This window comes from Stomoxys calcitrans, chromosome 3 (assembly GCF_963082655.1).
Source record: "Stomoxys calcitrans chromosome 3, idStoCalc2.1, whole genome shotgun sequence".
NCBI classification, from domain to species: domain Eukaryota; kingdom Metazoa; phylum Arthropoda; class Insecta; order Diptera; family Muscidae; genus Stomoxys; species Stomoxys calcitrans.
This window is the reverse complement of record NC_081554.1, coordinates 177029923-177051587: the sequence shown is the minus strand read 5'-3', so window position 1 is coordinate 177051587 and position 21665 is coordinate 177029923. Positions and strand designations below refer to the sequence as shown.

Here is a 21665-nt window from a genome sequence, read left to right as displayed (position 1 = left end):
AGTCGATCTATGAGAACATTATCGATCTCCTGATTTGAATTTTTGAGCCCCTAGAGGGCGGAATTATCATCCGATTTCACTGAAATTTTAGACGGTTTTTTATAATTGCCACTTTCATAACTGCAGAGGCTTTGCACCTACTACACGAATGTAGCAATGGACGGGAGAAGTCCCTTATTAAACGACCTCCCTAGAAGACTTTCTGAGCTCCTAGAGATCGCAGTTATCCAACATCCGTGACAATTTTAATCCAAGTCGATCAACAACCTGTTATGGCTCCCATATAGAACGAGCTCTCGAGATGACTTCTGGAGCCTCTAGAGGGCGCAATTGTTGACCGATTTCGCTGAAAATTCCCGCATGGGGATTTGTTGAGGTTTCGGACCGAATACCTGGGAGGGGACAGAACGAGACGGATACTGAGGAAAAGTGGAAATGAGATGGGAACGATTTTGGAGTCTAGAAGAGTCACGGGGTACCAAAACAGGATAGTTCTGGCTAGGTAGGCTAACTACTGGCCATGTGGAGAGGACATTAGGGAACTTACTGTCCCAATCCTTACCATTTGTTTGGGGAAAAGTCTCACCGTTTGAGAGAAGTTTTCTTTGTGGAGAAGTTTTTACATGGCATTAGAAGGGGATAAACACCGCTTAAAATCCGTTCAGATTTTCTCGCCAGGATTTGAACCCAGGCGTTCAGCGTCATAGGCGAACACGCTAAGCTCTGCGTTAAGGTGACCTCCGATTGCAAGTTTGTCAAAGTAGTCAAGAATTTGTATGCTACGAGAATATCATAGGTGGATATTTGGAGGTATTTCAAACAACGGCAAGACTATATCTAAATTTTCTCCATCCTAGGTATTAATAAACTCCATTTTGAATAACTTAAAATGTCTGTATCTCCCTAACTGTATATCAAAACGTGTAAAAAGGTTTTTACTGACCTCATCATTACGCCAAAATCTTAAAAATCAATCAAAAATTATCACTGGTGTCTGGTTTTCCCCTCTGTTAGGTTAGGTTTAAGTGGCAGTCTGCCATCAGACTTACTTAGACGTTTTCGTCCATTGTGATACCACAGGAACAGAAGAAGGAAGATGCCTTCTAGTTCCTACCGTCGAGCCAACTTTATCTGTAGAAACCGGACCATAGTCAGGATTCAGAACTTCCACCACTGCTGTGTTAGCCTCGTCTACTCCACCAGAAGTTCATACTCACAAGATTCGGTAGAACTTGCCATGATGAGCTTCCGTACGCATCCAGGGGCAGGTAAGAAAGTTGTGGAACCACTCTTCCTCAGGACATTGGGCACTTGCGGTGTGGACGATTTCTCCTTAGATTCTTCACTAACTGCTGCTGGAAAAGTACTTTCTGAGTTTCGTGCTTCTCCGCTGGCGAGCACTTTGAGCCCAGTCCAACTTTGTGACCCACCCACACAGGGCTTGTGGGTGCCGTATCGATGCCATCCCCTCCTGTCTCGATTGTGGCAGGGGGATTTTCAGTCGCCTGCAATCCGCCAGACTTAAGCGATCTGGTCAATAGTTCCTCAGGCAAGTCACCAACAACTGCGGAGTCGTCTCCTGATTCCCCAACCCTGTACTGGGCAGATTTATATAGGTGAAATTTTAAAATTTGACTTAAAAGACATCTGGTGCAAAATTACAAAGTTCACCCATTTCGTACCTTTTTGTTACTATTTTTAGTACCTCAATATACAAATTTCCAAAAATTTCTTATAGTCACCCAATTAAGGTTGCCATAGTGTACCTAAGTTTTAAAATTCAGAGCTCTGGTTCAAGAACATAATTCTAGCCCTTTCCGTTCGCGCTGGAAACGTACTTTTTGGTACTTTTTAGTACCTAAACGTACGAATATCACCAAATTCAGCCTTATCCCGTGTAGACCAACATTTCATGATTCTAGCCGTTTGGGCGATAATCAGTCAGTCACGCAACTCTATTATATATCTCTCGATTAGTCTTCTATGGCTTCTAGAAGCTTAAATTATGTCCTTATTTGGCTGAAATTTCGTACTTAAAGTACAGTTATGCCCTGCAATCTTCTGGTGGTGGATTACAAGGTTATGGCCCGGCCAAACATAGCATATTTTTATGTGTTGTTGCTTTGCTTTGTAAAGGTATTTCTCCCTATGAAACATGAGATATGTTGACCTAATTTGGTTTGCTTGTTTTTCTTCAAAGGCTTTCCCTTTCCACCTTTCTTATAAATAGACTCATATTTGACACATTTTTCAATTTTTTTTCTCTTCTTCTTTTTCAGCACTTCTTCATTTGGTTCCACTTCGCCGGGCTATTGTGACAAATCCCATATACTTAGCTCACTGCATGATGATAATTTTGCTGGAGGAGCTGCTGTTGCTGCAACAGCTACTGCTGATAATGATAATGAGCACAAGACGAAGAACACAACAACAACAACGACAAGCTTAAATTGCACTTTTCCAGGAAGTGAACTGCGCAGCACAAAATCTTTAAGCAGTGTAGAGGACTGCAATAAGAAACAACATGAACAAAAGCCAGGAGAGCCAACATCAGCTCCCGTAGAGGTATTCTTAGGAGGCTCTTGCAATCCCACAACCTGGCGAGCTGATGTTGCCATACCTGCTCTAAAAGAGTCCGGCATTTCATTTTATAATCCAGTGAGTAAACAATGGAAAATTTAAATAAAAAGGAAATTTTAAAAAATTTTTTTTTTTTTTTTTTTTGTTGTCTATTTATAGCAAGTTTCCGATTGGACGCCAGATCTCATTGAACTTGAGCATCGTGCTAAGGAGAAAGCGCGAGTGTTATTCTTTGTTATGGATTCAGAAACACGCGCGTCTGCTGGTGCCATTGAGGCGGCACATATAGCGGGTCAAAACTGCAAGCAGCTGGTGCTGGTCCTGCATCCTTACAGGCCTAACCAAAGTATACTCAATGAACATATATCTCAGCAGTAAGTTTTAATAGCTATAGGAGAGTGTTTAAGCTTCTTAACTGTTTTTTCGTTTCTGTTTTTCTTGCAGAGAGTATATCGATCTAACGCGCAATCAATTAATCTTACGCGAACTGGTTACCCGTCGTGGTTTGCCAGTGCTCAATAATATACCCTCAGGTCTACAGCGTACCAAGGAAATTTTAGCCGGTTTTAGAGATCCTCCTTCGAATATAGCTTCAATTTTAGTGTAAGTAAAAAAAAATAAAAAAGAAAAAAAATAAACCAAGTTCCTCAAAGAACAATGGCAGCAAAGGTGCTCAAAGTTAAAAAAAAATGGATGGTCCCCAAACTTTTTCCGGATTTCATGACCATCTACATAAGGAGAAGGGTCCTAAAGAGTTTCTTCGAGCATAGTAACTCAAATTTCCAAGTTTTTAAAAGTTCTTCAAACTCAAAGAAAAAGTCGAGCAAAGGTGCTCAAAGTTGAAAAATGTTAGATGGTCCCCAAACTTTTTCCTCAGGTCTACAGTGTACCAAGCAAATTTTAGCCGGTTTTAGAGATCCTCCTTCGAATATAGCTTCAATTTAAGTGTAAGTAAAAAAAATTAAAAAAAAACGAACCAAGGTTCTCAAAGAACAATGGGAGCAAAGGTGCTCAAAGTTAAAAAAAATGGATGGTCCCCAAACTTTTTCCGGATTTCATAGCCATCTACATAAGGAGAAAGGTCCTAAAGAGTTTCTTCGAGCATAGTAACTCAAATTTTCAACTTACCACGTTTTTAAAAGTTTCTCAAACTCAAAGAAAAACTCGAGCAAAGGTGCTCAAAGTTGAAAAAAATTGGATGGTCCCCAAACTTTTTCTGGATATCATGATCATCTACATAAGGAGATAATTTCCAAAAGAGTTTCTTCGGCATAGTAACTAAAATTTTCAACTTACCACATTTTCCTCAAACTCAAAGAAAAAGGTGAGCAAAGGTTCTCAAAAATGAAAATAATTGGATGGTTCCCAAACTACTTCTGTTGGAATATCATGACCATCTACTTAAGGAGAAAATGTCCCAAAGAGTTTCTTCGAGCATAGTAACTCAAATTTTCAACTTACCACACTTTTTTTTAATTTTTTTATATTTCTCTTTCTAATCTCTCTTTCTCTCTCTCTTTTCATTTTTAGTGTTATACGCGGTGCTTTTGACCGTGTCAATCCCGTGTATGAACTCATCACTGTTGAACAGTGTCAACGTGCTCTCTTGTATTTGGGCTATGCCCCAAGCTTAGTTAATTTGGATAATTTACAAAAAATCATTGCCGCTCAACGTGAAGCTCTACTGGCTTTGGACAATGACAACAGCATCAAATGTAACAGCAACAGCAACAACATCAATACTAGTAGTACAAACTTTAACGATAACTCATCGTCATCATCATCATTGACATCAACATCGACATCATCATCTTCGTGTGCTCAAAATGCCACCTTCTCTCAAAGTGACAATGTGCAGAGTGGTGGCAATAATTCATCGTTCAATGCATCGGCCCATGGCGAACAAATTGATTTTAATCTCTTCTGTGTAATATCGGCCTATTTGTCGGTATTGCAACAAGAAATACATGAGAGCGGTTGTATATCACCAATCAAAGGTACCAATGTGCCACCTCCACCGGTATATCTCGCAAATTTGCAAGGTGAGCATATTAAAAAAAAAGAAAAAATACTAACAAGAACAAACACACAAAGTGAGAACCTTTTTTCCGTATAGAAAAAAGTTCGTGAGAACCTTTTTTCCGTATAGAAAAAAGTTCGTGAGAACCTTTTTTCCGTATAGAAAAAAGTTCGTGAGAACCTTTTTTCCGTATAGAAAAAAGTTCGTGAGAACCTTTTTTCCGTATAGAAAAAAGTTCGTGAGAACCTTTTTTCCGTATAGAAAAAAGTTCGTGAGAACCTTTTTTCCGTATAGAAAAAAGTTCGTGAGAACCTTTTTTCCGTATAGAAAAAAGTTCGTGAGAACCTTTTTTCCGTATAGAAAAAAGTTCGTGAGAACCTTTTTTCCGTATAGAAAAAAGTTCGTGAGAACCTTTTTTCCGTATAGAAAAAAGTTCGTGAGAACCTTTTTTCCGTATAGAAAAAAGTTCGTGAGAACCTTTTTTCCGTATAGAAAAAAGTTCGTGAGAACCTTTTTTCCGTATAGAAAAAAGTTCGTGAGAACCTTTTTTCCGTATAGAAAAAAGTTCGTGAGAACCTTTTTTCGTATTTTCGTATGGAAAAAAGTTCGTGAGAATTTTTTTTCGTATGGAAAAAAGTTCGTGAGAATTTTTTTTCGTATGGAAAAAAGTTCGTGAGAATTTTTTTTCGTATGGAAAAAAGTTCGTGAGAATTTTTTTTCGTATGGAAAAAAGTTCGTGAGAATTTTTTTTCGTATGGAAAAAAGTTCGTGAGAATTTTTTTTCGTATGGAAAAAAGTTCGTGAGAACCTTTTTTCCGTATAGAAAAAAGTTCGTGAGAGCCTTTTTTCGTATGGAAAAAAGTTCGTGAGAACCTTTTTTCGTATGGAAAAAAGTTCGTGAGAACCTTTTTTCGTATGGAAAAAAGTTCGTGAGAACCTTTTTTCGTATGGAAAAAAGTTCGTGAGTTCGCTTGAAAATTTGAAAATGTTTTGCCTCTTTCTTATATTTAATTTTTTTTTCTCGCTTTTTCAGGTGAAGATACATTTGCCATTACATATTTCACAAGCAAAAACATTTCGCGCACCTCTAGCAACACTAGCGTTCCCAGCAGTGAGGAACGCCTGCCAAACTCTCATGATTTTCTTACCCGCAGTCGTGATAGTGGAACCTCTTCACCACAACCCACGGAGCCATTGCGTTCACGCTCTCAAGCGCAAATGGGCAAACCCAAGCAGCATGTGCTGGTGAATGTGGAGACCATAGAGACTACCGAGGTAACCACCACGCAAACCATACAACCACAGATGCCGGCGGCGGCCGCTGTTTTAGCAGCTTTGCAGGTGGTGGATACGGCCACTCAAACAACAGCCACACATGAAGAGGAGAGTGACTCCAACGATTCGGTATTCTCTAGCAGTAGTTCTATAAATTCCATTAATTGTTGTGACCCTTTGATGGGTTACGCCACAGCGGCGGCTCCCGACTTCCGTGAGGTCTATTTGGGTGGCAGCTGTTATTTGCGTACCAAATGGCGTCAGGAATTAGCCATACCCTATTTGAAATCCAAAGGCATTTCATTTCATTTACCCGCTTTGCATGAGAGTCTAAATCCCAGTCTATTGGATTTGCCCGATAAACCTGCGGTGGCAGAGGAGGACGATAATAACAAATCCTCAGGGCCCAATTGGAGGGTGCGCAGCCGTCAGCCTAAATCGACGGCGGCCAATTTCATGCGTACCCGCCGGAAATGTCGCACCAACAGCGGGGCCAACAAGACGACCAATGAGGAGACCGTGGAAGAGCTGACCATAGCTGAGGAATCTCTGAGTTGGACTTTGTCGCCAGTACGAACGAATCTCTTCAATCCCCTATTGCTCGACTCAAGTCGAGTCCTATTATTTGTTATCACCAATGAAACACGCTCTCTGGCACCCATGACATTAGCAGCTCATTGCATAGGTCTCATGTACAATGTGGTATTGGCGGTGCAGATGTTGCCCGAGGATTGTGTTATAGGCAATGAGAAGGTGAGTTGAAATTGAAAAATAAAAAAAAGATTTTGTTTTTAATTTTTTGTTTATTTTCCAGCTCACTCCCACCGCCATTAAGGATTACAATCGTGGCCGTTCCTATTTGATTGATTTGGCCAAGCGTCAAGGTGTACCCGTTTTCCATGATATTAAGGCAGCTTTGGAGTGTACTGTGGAAAAAATTCAATCTTACAATTCACGACGTTATGAATAGAAAGCCATTGTGGGGCAACCCCCTCAGCAAGTTGACTTTGACATTTTTAAATGCTGGATTTTATTTTATTTTTTTGTAAATATTAGTTAAGAACCCTTTAAACCTGACAGCTCTTTAAGCTTCACTCCTAAGCCCCTAGATTTGCAGCAAATTCGTTTTTACCTCCCTTCATAAGTTAAGAGTTTCTTTTATGTTTTGGACCATATATTTCTTGACGCAAATTGCCTTTCCCACAGCCTCCTTTATCTCTATCCTATTCAAATTGACCACAGTGTATAGTAAAGATTTAGTTAAATTTAGGAAATGCTAATAATGTTTAAGATCAACACATTCAAATTCAATGCATTAACATAAGATAAAATAACGATAATAATAAAAAAAAATAATAATTTAATCCTAAAAATATGCAACAAAAAAATTTTTTTTGGTGAATATTAAGACAAGGTATGCAGAAGCTTTCGGGATATCAAACAGTTATTTTCGCCTCTATCTCTATGCCCCTTGTTATCGCCCTAAAACTCTCGATAGCTCTTTATCCCGGCACCGTTCAACGCTTACCATTCTAACCTTGATAAAACCAAAGAGACTCAGAAAAAAGGAAACGCGTCTCCCCGTTATGTTCTATAAGCGATGACGCCCCACCCATAATTATAAGTTCCCGTACAAGTTCGCCTCTCATTACGATAATCAGTGCATACCTAAAGAACCTTACGACATGGCAAACAATGATCACCCTCGATCGTAGTCTCTGACCGCAGAACAAACCTCAATGTGAATAGTAAGGTTCTATTTCATTCCATTCGACCAAGTTGCCTGTCAAAGCCGTCAGCTTGGTAGTAGTGCCACGGCGAAACAATTAAAGGTGGTCTCATTTGTACAACAACCACAAATCATATGGTGCAATCTGCCATCTTGTCATCAAGCTGATCGTACTTTTGCCAACACACGCAAAGAAATTTTTGTGCGTGTGTGTATACATGTGCGTACATGAGCAGAGAATATGCGAGAAAGAAGATAACAACAAGGAGAATGCAAACAAAAATCTGTCATCTTAGTACCGTCAAACCTGGCTGTTCGTGTGAGACCACCTTTATAAATCCGCCTTTGGTAGTTGCAAGTGATTGCCTTTCCCAAGGTCTATTGGATATAAATCTATTGGAATAAAGCGTCTCAAAAACTGCAACTCCGACTTTGGTTGTTGTTGTTGTAGCAGTGTGTTTTACACTTAGTCGGCAGCTCTTGCCAATGAAAGACTCTTTCGGCCCAATCCGGTACGTACAGCCGGCTGCTATGGGATTGCCAACTCTGGTGCCAAGTAGCTGTGACCAATTGGGAAATCTCTCATCAACCAGCCGTCCATTGTCATATAATTTCAGGACTTCGCTTTCTGCAGCATAAACGAAGATGTCCTATCTAAGAATTTTGGAAAGATGCTTTATTAATCTGGCATTGTCGAATAATGATCCCCTTATCCTAGCAGCAAGCCAATGATAAGAGATAAATAGCGAAGAAAAGTGAGAAATCTACCAAAGGTTGCCGGATGCCAGAGTTACTTATGGACAAAGTCGTGTCGAAATCATAGAAAAGCTATTAGCTCTGACAGAATCTTGATGTTAACCATCCTAGTGGCGTGGGTGTAGAGTACCTGCAGGTACTTAAAAGAGTAAGGCTAGTTAAAGTATCTTTTAATAAAGGAAAGGTTAGATTTAGTACGCTTTTCCAAGGGAAAGGGTAATTTTAGCATCTTTATCCAGGGAAAAGGATAGATTTAGTACCTTTTCCAAGAAGAAGGGTAGTTTAACTACCCTTTTTCGGGGAATGAGGCAAGTTTTAGTACCCTTTTCCTATGTAAAGGGTAATTTTATCAACCTTTTTCAAGACAAAGGGTAATTTAAGTACCCTTTTCAAGACAAACGGTAATTTGTACCCTTTCCAAAGGAAGAGGGTTGTTTTAGTTACCTTTTCAAGAAAAGGGTAATTTAAATACCCTTTTTGCATGGAAAGGGGAAGTTTTACTACTCTTTTGCATGAGAAAGGATAACGTTTGTACTCTTTTCCATGGTAGTGTTTGTACCCTGAATTTTTAGTTCCCTTTTCAAGGCAAGGTGTAGCTTTAGTACCCTTTTTTCAAGAGAAAGGGTAGTTTTAAAACCCTTGTTCAAGCGAAAGGGTTGTTTAATTTTTGTTTTCCAGCGAAAGATAGTTTAATTATTCTTTTTCCAGGAAAAGGGTAGTTTAAGTACTCTTTTACCGGGTAAAGGTTAGGTTTGATATCCGTTTCTAAGGGAAAGGTAACGTTTGGTGCCGTGTCTTAGGGAAAGGTTAGGTTTGGGAACCTTTTCTAAGGGAAAGGGTTACTGTGGTACCCTTTTCCAAGGGAAAGGGTAGCTTTAGTACTCTTTTCTAAGGGAAAGGGTAGCTTTGGTACCCTTTTTCAATGGAAAGGGTAGTTTAAATAACTTACTGCAAGAACAAGTGTAGTTTTACCGACCTTTTCCAGGAAAAAGTGTAGTTTTAGTAGCCTTTTCCAAGTAAAGAGTAGTTTTAGTACCATTTTCCATAGAAACTTTACTTTTAGTACCCCTTTCCAAGGAAGAGGGTAGGTTAAGTACCAGTTTTCTAAGGGAAATGTAGTGATAGTACCCTTTTTCAAGGAAAAGGTTAGCTTTAGTACCCTTGCCAAAGAAAAAGATAGTTTAAATATCCTTTTTCCAAAGGAAAGGGTAGTTTTAGCACCCTTTGCCAAAAAAAAGGTAATTAAAGTACCCTTTTTAAGGCTAACAACAAAGCACCTGTAGCCAGCGGCCGCCCGCACACGTACATGTGCGTGTGTGTATGTTTATATGATTTGGTCCGCTGGACTACAGTCGACGAAAAAAGTTTAGGACTACCCTAAACAAAGGCAAAGGTGACTTTTGTACCCTTTTCGAAGGAAGAGGTAATTTTAGTACCCTTTTAGCATGGAAATAGTGGGTTTACTCTTCTTTTTCATGGGAAAGGGTAATTTAAGTACTCTTCATGGGAAAGGCTAATGTTTATGCTCTATTCCATGGGAAACTGTAGTTTTAGTTTATGTTATCCACGGGAAAGGGAAGCCTAAGTACCCTTTTCCATGGGAAAAGATAGTTTTAGTACCCTTATCCATGGGAAAAAGAACCCTAAATAACATTTTCCATAGGATAGTTTTTCCCAAATACTCTTTTTCCTGGGATTGGGTAGCCCAAGTACCCTATAGTACCATTCTCCATGCAATGTGTAGTATAGTACCCTTATCCATGGAAAACGATAGTTTTAGTACCCTTATCCATGGGAAAAAGAACCCTAAGTAACAGTTTCCATAGGATAGGGTTTCCCATGTACCCTTTTCCCTGGGATTGGGTAGCCTAAGTACCCCTTTTCACGGGAAGAGATAGTTTTAGTACCCTTTTGCATGAGAAAGGTTAGCCTAAATACTCTTTTCCGTGGGAAAGGGCAGTCTAATAACATTTTCCCACGGGGAAAGGTTACGGGAAGTACCCTTTGCCTTACGAAGTGGCCTAAGGACCATTTCCACTGGAAAGGGTAGTTTTAAAGTCCTTTTTCGTGGGAAAGGATAGTTTTAGTACCCTTATTCAGGGTACCTTTATTGAAGGCCACCGTAGCGCAGAGGTTAGCATGTCCGCTTATGGCGCTATGTTAAAACTTTTCCCCAAAGGTATGTCGAACTGCAGCACGCCGTTCGGACTTCGTTCGACTATAAAAAGGAGGGTCCCTATCATAAAAAAAATTGAATCGGATATCACTCATTGATAGGTGAGAAGTTTGCCACTGTTCCTCAATGGAATGTTCATGGGCAAATTTGCATTTTACATCACACATCCCATGATCGCCCAGATCTCCGCCTGCAAGACCGTATTATGGTAAGGCAGTCTAAAAGAGACCTCAGTCCCTGGGTTTTCAATGTAGACCCCCAGGCTCACTCTGTCCTCTAGTTTTGATCCAACTGTGTAGCATGATCTTCCAGATGGCAATATGTGGACTGTATTTGGCACAGATGCCGAGTGGTCAAATGCAACCCACTGTTCCATACTTCGGCGAAATGGGCAATTAAATTGAACTTTTTGTGGGTTTATGTCCCTAAATCTATATCATATATAGTCTGATATAGCTCATTTTCGAACTTAAGTTGCCTAGGTTAGACAAAATTGTGTGTGTGTGCAAAGTTTCAGAGAAAAAGTCCCTGTTCCTTAATGGAATGTCCATGGGAAAATATGAGGGTATGTAATAGGGTCGAAAAGAAACCTTTTAATATGTTACAAACGAAAAGACAAAATGAATATACCTACCTACACCGTTATTCGATGATGGATATAACAATTTTAATCCCGCTTACAATTTTTTTACTCGTAAATATCTTTCATTCGGTAGCAAGAATGTGCAGATAGAGGGTTCAACCTTTTCACCACCCATATGATAAATAAAATTTCATATTATGAATCTTGTCAATACCTTTCATTTAATTCCCATATTGCCCAAATTAAATGAATTTTCTACGCTAATTTTGATTTACTTTCATTAACATATCACTGCATGGCATACCTAAATGACCAAAATGATTGTAGTTTTCTCTCCCTCTCTCTACTTTAGAGATCAGTTCACAGCTCTTTTAAAAACTATTTTAGTTTAGTCAATGGCTGTTAGAAAAAGACAACATGTGAAAGCTTTTCATATCCAACACTTGTCAGTTACATTTAGGCACTGGGCTCTCTTAGGCAAACTCTTACATACCCAACCCGCCAACACTTTCCACCTCTCTCGTTGACAAGACCCGCATGTTGTGTTTTGTGGAGAGAGAAAGAGAGAGTACAAAGCTTAAAAAAACTACGATAAATTAGCAAGACATCAACCAGTAGGCCAGGCAGCCATTGACGTTGGTATTGTGTTTTTCGGTGAGTAAGTGCGCCGCGAGATTTTCCGTTTTTCGTGCGGAATGTTTTGCCGATGCTAATGGGTGATGGTAGTGGTACTGGTGGTGGTCGTAGTTCATAGTCTTTGACGAAATGATGATAACATGTACGCCTGTTGTTGCTTTTGTTTTGCGCTGTTTGTTGTGTTTTTTTTTGTTTTTGCATTTGCAAGTGATCATCGCCCTGAGAAAAGCCTTTGTGACGCGTAATCATTTGAACAATAACAAAATAATATTTTTATATCCCATTGTTGGCTATCTCTTCCTAGTCTGTAATAAGTGAAATTAGTTTACGCAATCTTTAAGAATTGAGCAGGCCAGTTAGGCTACTAATCAAACAACCCATTATAACGTAACCGAAAAAATCGAATCAAAATAAAGGAAAGGAACTACAAATAACAACAACAGCTTGTTTGCCAAGAATAAAAAATCGTACGGTATTCAATTGGTGGTGGGGGCTCTCTGGCTCCACCGTCATAAGTGAAAAACACAACTGCAGTGTTGCCATATTTTTGAAAGGTGTTATTTAACCGGCTGAATAAAAATTTAAGGAAAACACGATCAAAAATTAAGCGTGTCAACTGAGACGAAGCATTTATTTGTTAATTATGGAATTATAAGCCACATGTGGTCGATTACCACTAACAATATGCTTCGGAAGTTGAGTTAAATGAGATGACCTGTCTAGGTGCCGGCGCGGGATAGCTGTGAGCACCACGCAGGCTGGAACATTGAGGTCCGATCTATGTTGTGTTCATTGCTGTTAAGAGAAGATTAGCTGCATCTACCGGGCACGTCCACAGGTTGCGGATAGCGGAATGTTCCATACGGAGTAGCTGCAAGGGCAGACGCGGATACTAAGCGGTATCGAGCGGAGCGTCTTAGTGAGAGGCCGGGCGCTGACGAGGATCGCCACTTCCACATGCTATTGTTGTTACAACAACCAGTCCAGGTGGTTTGTTCGATTCGAGCTTTGGTCTGCTGCTACTGATGTATGCAAATGCCTCAATTGTCGTTTAGTAGTAGGTGGAGGCTACCGTAGCGCAGAGGTAAGCATATCCGCCTATGACGCTAAACGCCTGTGTTCGAACCCTGGCGAGACCCATCAGAAAAATTTTCAGCGGTGGTTTTACCCTCCTAATACTGGCGACATTTGTGAGGTACTATGCCATGTAACTTCTCTCCATAGAGGTATCGCACTGCGGTACGCCGTTCGGACTCGGCTATAAAAAGGAGGCCCCTTATCATTGAGCTTAGACTTGATTCGGACTGCACTCATTGATATGTGAGAAGTTTGCCGCTGCTCCTTAGTGGAAAGTTCATGGGCAAAATTTGCATTTGCAAAAATGTCTTAGGTTCGGCCTGGCCTAATTGTGGGGTTCAAGATGTCAGATCGAGTGATCCATTCATATGGGGTATAGAACTGCACTTATCACGGTTATTAAAAGTCATAACAAAACATTTCATTCAAAATTTTAGCAAATCGGACCATAATTGCAGCTTTCAAAGGCTTATAATGTCAAATTTGAAAATCGGTTCATGTGGAAGCTATAACCGGTTATAGACCGTTATAGATTTAGCACAGTTTTTGGTAGTCATAAAAAACACTCCGTGCGAAATTTCAACGAAATCGGACAGCAATTGCTGCTTCTAGGGGCTCAAGAAATCGGATCGGGAAATCGCTTTATACGACAGCTGTATCCAAATCTGAAGCGGTATGGTCTAATCTAATATAGACTGGAAGAGGTCTACCGCATTGCTGTCACTGGCTAGAACAGACGTCTTTTATTCTGCTCCTGTGGTCGAAAACGTCTAAGTGAGTATGGTGGCAGACTGCCACTTAAACCTAACCCAACCATGGCCCATTTGCAACCCCCAACGACCTACTCAACAAAAATTATGAGAGCTACATTTCAAGTTGATGTTTATCCGTTCGAACGCTTCAGCGATTTTAGCAGACGGACGGACGTACATGGCTAGATCGACACAGAATGTCAAGACGATTAAGAATATATATACTTTTTAGATAAGTATACTCGCATTCTATGGTGATGGGTAAAATAATCCACAAGATCGTGAGTATTCATGAACTACGCGTGTATTTCCCAATTGGCGGAGGCATATACTTCGCCTTTGATGGCGATCGGCTGAACACTTGCTATCTGGGGGAACTTCAGAATAATCATCAGATCTCCCGTTTACTATGAAAATCATATATAAACTGTGACTTTCTTGGACCGCAGGTATCACAATTCACGTTTACGTCTCGCTTGAATTAATTCTGAAATGTCATCTTCATAGTCCTTAAAAAAGAAGACTTCTTCATAACATTTTCACTCAATAGGTCTGTATGGATCGCTGTAGTATCCCTGATGGGACTACAGCCTTTCTTGGGCCTTTGCAAATAAAAGCTACAAGGCGCTGATTATAGGGTCAAATAATCCTCGTAAGGTATCCCGGGCCGTTAAAATCTTTTTCCAGCTTTTACTCAAGACAGGAGTGAGGCTGGCAAGGAGAACAAAAGGTCTGCTAAGGTGATTCTTATCTTTTGCTGTACTAGCACTATATCTTCTTCATTCTTAGAAGCCTTGAATGTGGATTTTCCTATTCAGACTCTGTCTTGTCTTGCAGATAGATCTCCAACGAAATAGAGTGCCTCGCTCAGTCTGAATTTAAAGAGTCTGTCGAGAAGGTCATCATATAGAACTTATACCCATAATATATCAATAGATGGTGGTTAACTATGTATTTCATTACAATGAAAAGCGAAGAGCTATCGCAATTGTTGCTAGTTCTCCGAGTTATTTATCTTACCCTTCGTAGTTTGATTTCTTACTTTTCATGCAGCATGTAGAGCATATGACGGCCTGGGAACAATTTAAAGTATCTCCTGACTTGAAAATTATTTGATTTATAGTTTCTTCTTCTACTGCTTTCTAAAGGGTTTCGTTTTATTTTCCCCCAAAATGTTGATCGCAAACATTCATGGCATATGGCAACACTGTTTAACATGGCTCACAACCGAACTCATCGAGGACAAAATCAATTTGCAAGAAAAAGAGAGTGAGAGAGCTAACGAGCGAGCAAGAAATGGGCGGCAGATAGAAAATTTTAAGAGTCTTTTTCTTTGCCCATTTTAGTGGCTCTTTGTCCTCATGTCCGTCCGTCCGTGCGCCTTCTGTCTATGGATATGTAAATCGAGTAGAGCAAGCAAAAGTCAGTTTTCGTTGACAGCGGTAAATGTCGTGTTGTGTGAGTTTTCTTTTTTTCATTTGCCGTGGTGTCTTACGGTTACGCGAATTTTCGGTTGATAGTTCTTTTGCTACAAAAACATGCCACTAAAAGAGATATGAAAGAAAAAAAATAATAAAAAGCAATAAAGAAAATTATAAAACCCATTGAGTAACGCCGTCGCATCTACGTTGTTGTTGCAAACCAAGTGTTAGCTTCAACACCCAACAAAAAAGAGAACAACAATACATAACGCCATAACACAAAAATGCAACAACAGCACCATCAACAATTTAACAGTGGTGACGATGATGACTATTCAGAGTTCACTCAACTGTGTTGTTGAGCGTGAGCCATGCACAACAGGCAGTCGTCGTAGCATGAGTCGAATAAGCGAGCAAATAATTTTTCGTACAATTCCGTTGCATTCAATGAATGTTAGCCGTCTGTCCATTTGTTCGTATGTACGTTCTTTCATTAGTCAATCCATACGTACCTCAACATTTGAAATGAAAGTGAAAAACAAAAACATTCAGAACATGCTTGTCCTATCCCAAACTAAATCCCCCACTACCATCTATTACTCTTCCTTTCCCAGTTGCAAAAAACTGAAAAATGCCTCGTTTATAAGAAAACTTTGCCAACTACAAGGAATATTCATTAATAATTTTGATTAAAAAATTGTTATAAATCAAATCACATACATTTAACTATATCAACGTCAACAGCAATAACAACAACAGCCCACAAGCCAATAAAAATAGCAAGAGAAAGGCAAGCAAGCAAACGAGCAAGTGTGAGAGCAACAATGTCTTCAGTGTGGAAAACAGCAACAAAAGCTCTCCGTAGCTACGTAACATCAGTGGCCTCACACAATAACACATACCATTCTCAATATCGTCGTCATATGCCAAACACACGAGCATTGCTGGCAGTGATGCCAACATAGAGTCTCAAAAACGCGCACATTTTCGATTCTATTGGGCGGAATGGCCAAAATCTTTGTGTAACGGTTGGGACAATATAAAGGGTGATTTTTTTGAGGTTAGGATTTTCATGCATTAGTATTTGACAGATCACGTGGGATTTCAGACATGGTGTCAAAGAGAAAGATGCTCAGTATGCTTTGACATTTCATCATGAATAGACTTACTAACGAGCAACGCTTGCAAATCATTGAATTTTATTACCAAAATCAGTGTTCGGTTCGAAATGTGTTCATTCACCGTTCAGCGATGAGGCTCATTTCTGGTTGAATGGCTACGTAAATAAGCAAAATTGCCGCATTTGGAGTGAAGAGCAACCAGAAGCCGTTCAAGAACTGCCCATGCATCCCGAAAAATGCACTGTTTGGTGTGGTTTGTACGCTGGTGGAATCATTGGACCGTATTTTTTCAAAGATGCTGTTGGACGCAACGTTACGGTGAATGAACACATTTCGAACCGAACACTGATTTTGGTAATAAAATTCAATGATTTGCAAGCGTTGCTCGTTAGTAAGTCTATTCATGATGAAATGTCAAAGCATACTGAGCATCTTTCTCTTTGACACCATGTCTGAAATCCCACGTGATCTGTCAAATACTAATGCATGAAAATCCTAACCTCAAAAAAATCACCCTTTAGAACTCAAATGGAAGGTAAAAGTGATGCGAGGAGACAAGTGTCCTCAGACACATAAAAGTACATATTTGGAAAGCCCACTTCTATCGGATGTCATAAACTTTTCAGAATTTCTGAATTATGGGTAAGAAAACGACTTCAACTAGGCCTATGATGGCAGTTCTTCTTAAAGAGTCCCCCTCCAAATTGATTTGTTCTTTCGATGTATTTGGGAGACCCCTGAAGTACATTTGCAACTTTACCAATACCAAAAATGCTCACCATCTTATAACTCATGGTCTTGAGCGCTGCGACTGCCTAAGAGCTTCAATTTTTAGGGCGAAGGTATATTCCTTATCAGAGCTTAGATTGCGATAGTGGCCATGTCACAAACTTCTCCGTGAAAGACCTGTACATGTCCCGCAGTATAAATGACATTATGTGTCATGGCGCAGACCTCTACCTGGCGGGTACATAACATATATACATCCGTAAGGCTCGATGTTAGCCATCGAAGTAGGTCAACATTAACATTCCCGACCACATCTATAAAGATCAGGATCTCTTCGTCCTCCCAGTTTCCGTCGTTCATGTTTTGCCTTTACAAATGCGTAAGTGCTTTTGACATTCATATTGGTTTCTTGAAGATTGGCGTTTTGGTTCGGTGATTACCCGTTGTAGGACCTTTGTGGTAATAAGAGAGAAAGAGCCTCAATTCAATCCCGAAAAAAATCCCTTTCTATTCATCTCACTGTATAGAACTAGTCTTTTACCTTCGCCTCCCTTGGGTTTTGTTCTTATAAAACACCTGTCTGCGGACTTTTTGTCTTTGAAAGATTCACAGCAATCTGATCCTCATGGGACAAGATCCTTGTTTTTGCTTTCCCAGTATTTTTACCATACTTCCCTTACAGTTGCCTTTGCATACTTTGCAATGCCATTCTTATCTTCCAAGCACCAGCTCCAGAACTGGCTCATAGTCCAAATATCAAGCAGAACTACTTTAAAGGAGGTATGCGGAAACATAGACTACTATGGCTACCAAAGTTAATCCACACCCATCTCGCAAGACGAGAAGAGAGTTAAGGAGTCAACCTGTTATGGCAAAGGAGCTAAAAGACCTTGGTATAAGTGATTAGCTTCTTACTTCTTTCAGCGATTACCATCGGACATGGCTATGTCGTCCTATTGACACCACGGAAAACTTACTGGACTCCCTTTCTCACTGGTAGTTCTGACTTTGTCACCCATTGAAAGATTCTTCTTGAAAACTTCAATTTGAGGATTTTGACTCGGTCTTTCCACAAGCTGAAAGCGGGAATATTTTTTCTTTCACCATTTCGCGGAGCGAATGCGGAATCTTCATAAAAGATTGTCGGTATAAAAGTAAAGTCACAGCTATTTCGGAATACGAATATGGTCGTGGAGAGAACTAAGAAGCCCCACTCAAAGGCAAAATAAGTCAAAAAGACCTTGCAAAAAAACGTGACTCCTTACCTCTTTTAGCGATCCTTATCCGAGATAACTCGTTTGCTTTTTTGATAGCCACAACTGAAGACTATCTATTCCCCCATACTCAGGAGTTGCATTGGTATTGTCGCCCAACAAAAGATTTTTTTGGAGGGTTATGGTCCTGTAAAGATCTAGACTCGGTCTTTCGTTACTACTACATGGAAGCCGAATAACATTTTCTTTGAAAGTTTCGCAGTGTTTTGCCAAAAACCTCCACCATACATTCTGTAGTGAACTCACATCCTCATCTCTTTTATACCTTTTATAGACCATTGTCTTTGTGAACTGAGCTGTTGATCTGCACTGGAGAATAGGTAATAGGCTTAACGATGAGCTTTGGTCAAATCGAAGTCTTGTTGTCATGTCAAATCTTTAATTTTTCTTACCATTGCCGTTGTAGACTTTTTTTATTGTTCGGACTTTTGAAATCGATCTAGCTGTGTCCGTCACGCCGTTTGCGAAATATCTTTCTCTCGGATAAAGTAAGACGACTAAAGTATAGCAAGGATACTGCTTATTGTTGTAGGCCGCTCCCATTAGACGCCTTGATATCCACGAAGCCCCTGCCTTTACTTGATTAGGATGAGGTTTGGTACATAACGTTGGTTTATGTTCCTCAAATCGCAATCAAATTGTCCCTAATTTCCACGATGTAACTTTTTAAAACTCTAGCTTGAAAATTTGCCAAATTGGGCTACAACTGAATATGTGACAAACGATTATAATTCCTAAAGGCCATAGACCTCATATCAAGGGATCCCCAATATTTGGATTGTCTTATTCACCAGTCTAGCGGATTCGCTAACGTTAGCAGCACTGACATATATCAGAAATAATCAATTATCAATAAAACAAACAAAATAAGTCATTTTAATTTCAAAAAAAAAAATGTTTCTCGGGGTTTATAAATGTGATTTTATTAAAATCTTAAGCAATTTCGCCATTCCAGAACTTTGAATAAATATGTTGCGTTATTCCTCTTTCAGTTTTGTCATTCAAATTAAATGATGGCATCAAGTGTTTAATTAAGCGGCGATAAGATTAGCCTCTTAGCTTATCGGGTATAGCATTTTTCTCTATACAAACTCAGCGAGAAAATCCGCTTAATTGGTAAATAAAACACCCCTATTATTTCTTGACCCCAAATAAGCCTATTCATTGACTATTCTCTTTAAAATATTTTACATAAATTAAGTTCACTTGTTTAAGAGGGGCCGAACTTATCGTTTTTTATATTTCCTTCTCAGAAACCGCATATTGACAACACTGTTATTTGGTGTTGGCGTTGGGTATGGAGTATGTGTTTTGTTTTTGCCGAATGAGTTGTTTGGTGGCACTATGCCGCAATCGTTACTTTGCTTTCGTTTAAGAGAGAGAGAGCACAATAATGAGCGGGCGAGAGAGTTAGAGAAAGAGTTTAATTTGCGTTTTTCATCTAGTCTCGCCAAACCACATCAAAAGCCCACAAACACTTAGTGCAAGATCAGAGTTGTTCTTTTAAATATCCAACAAACAAACAAAGCTCGTGGAGACAAACAATCCCCCCAATAAAAAAAAGAAAAACAAGATATTCATTCATTCAAATGTAACGATGAATGCTCTCCTCCATGCATATTTGTGAATACAGTATATTAAATAAATAAATAGTGTACGATGGCAGAATGTGAGAGCAAGTAAAGCCTCAATGTTTGATGATTTTTATTATTATCTTATATAGAATCAGTGACGGTACCGTTGGTCAGTGAAGTGAGAGTGAATTGTCGTAGGAAAGTCCGAGTCGGTGCGGTGCGGTGAAATCAAAATTAATAAAAAAAAGGAAATGAAAAAAAAAGAAAGGCAAAATAAAGCTATAAGAGAAGAAATGAAACATAAAGAAAAACAAAATAAATAAAATCCATAAGAAGAATATGAGAAAAATAAAATAATATAAAACAAAGACAAAAAACAAATACCTGCATAATCAAACAAAAAGCAATAACGCCAGAGCAGCAATAACAACAACAACAAAGCCCCTAGTGAAAATGATAAACATTTTTCTTTGCTAGCTGCCTTTATTCTACAAATATTTGACTCAACAAAGTTTGAAAAAACAACAACTACAACAACAGAAGAGTTATTCACGACATAACCATAACACAAGAACAACAATAAAGCAAATAAACCCTCCAACATAGAAACAAAACTGTCATCTTTTTACACCATACCCTCTATAATTTTCATAATAAAGAAAATAACAACAAGTGAAGAGCACATAAATGAACACACTCACACACACACACTGCTTTGGTTTTTGATTGACTTCAACACCAGCATAGTAGGATAGATTTTATTTAATTCCCTGTGGAGGCCAAATTAACCACAGCCACCCCACACCAAAGACCAATAAAGCGAGAGTGCAATCTGTTATGATATATTCTGCAGAAGAATAAGAACAACAGCAACAACAACTACAATAGAAACAAAGTAAGTAAACAAATGACTCGCTAAAGATAGTGATTCTCTCTTCTCTTTAACCCCCCCTTAAAACTGTCAACTTTGATTAGAAGAGTGAGTGTTGATCATGAAAAACATACGAATATTTGAAATTGTACAGCATTTTCAAAGCTGTGTGAAAAATGAAACAAAAAAATATAAAAAAAAATATTATTTTTTTTTTATAAATTAGTAAATATCCAGAATTTGTGGATAATATTATCAAAAAGCTTTAATTATTCGATTTCTCTGAAATTTGGAACAATGATTTGTGTCTGAGCCCTTAGCAGTATGGTCAATATCAGGTTTTATTTGTATATAGCTGTCATATAGACCCATCTAAGATCTTGAGGCAATATTATGGGCATTTAGTGCCCGATTACGCTAAAATTCGAAATTCGGCATTCTGAGAGAATTTTTGCTCCGACAGTTTTGTAAGAATTCTGAACGAAGTTTGACCGTCTTTTCGTATGGTTTTTTTGTCCGATTTAGCTAAAATTTGGGATAGTGAGTTGTGTTTGCCCAATTGAAGTTCTTAATCAAATTGGCCCAGATCGGTCCAGATATGTATATAGCTGCCATATAGACCGATCTCCCGATTTAAAGTCTTGGTCCCATTAAAGGCGCATTTATTATCCGATTTCTCCAAAATTTTGGGACACTAAGTTGTGTAAGGCTTTTCGACAACTTTTTATACCCTCCACCATAGGATGGAGGTATACTAATTTCGTCATTCTGTTTGTAACACATCGAAATATGCGTCTAAGACCGTGACATTTTAAGTCGATTTAGCCATGTCCGTCCGTCTGTATGTCAAAAGCATGCAAACTTTTGAAGGAGTAGATCTAGCCGCTTGAAATTTTGCACAAATACTTCTTATTAGTGTAGGTCGGTTGGGATTGTAAATGGGCCAAATCGGTCCATGTTTTGATATAGCTGCCATACAAACCGATCTTGGGTCTTGACTTCTTGAGCCTCTAGAGTGCTCAATTCTAGTCCCATTTGACTGAAATTTCCCACATAGTGTTTTGATGTCACTACCAACAACTGTGCTGAGT

The 21665-nt window shown here is 39.2% G+C and overlaps 2 protein-coding genes across 11 annotated transcripts in view; both read left to right on the top strand.

The window, feature by feature from the left end:
- The window catches only part of LOC106081078 (uncharacterized), a 131467-nt gene extending 124219 nt beyond the window's left edge, over window positions 1-7248 (top strand). For all 7 annotated transcript variants that reach the window (XM_059364309.1, XM_059364308.1, XM_013242794.2 and 4 more), the window contains 6 exons: window positions 2280-2658; window positions 2740-2954; window positions 3025-3183; window positions 4111-4622; window positions 5634-6628; window positions 6690-7248. In XM_059364309.1, the coding sequence (XP_059220292.1) occupies window positions 2280-2658; window positions 2740-2954; window positions 3025-3183; window positions 4111-4622; window positions 5634-6628; window positions 6690-6845 (2416 nt within the window). In that variant the 3' untranslated portion in view covers window positions 6846-7248. The remainder of the gene's footprint in view (window positions 1-2279; window positions 2659-2739; window positions 2955-3024; window positions 3184-4110; window positions 4623-5633; window positions 6629-6689) is intronic.
- A 4510-nt stretch (window positions 7249-11758) lies between these two features.
- Window positions 11759-21665, top strand: part of LOC106092631 (transcription factor HNF-4 homolog) — a 139937-nt gene continuing 130030 nt past the window's right edge. The window contains exons 1-2 of one of the 4 annotated variants that reach the window (XM_059364524.1): window positions 11759-11773; window positions 19853-20598. The gene's annotated coding sequence lies outside the window, so the exon portion shown is untranslated. Of the gene's footprint in view, window positions 11774-11832; window positions 11898-15055; window positions 15486-19852; window positions 20599-21665 lie in introns of those variants that run through there. The other 3 variants (XM_059364523.1, XM_059364522.1, XM_059364521.1) reach the window with 3 other exon arrangements.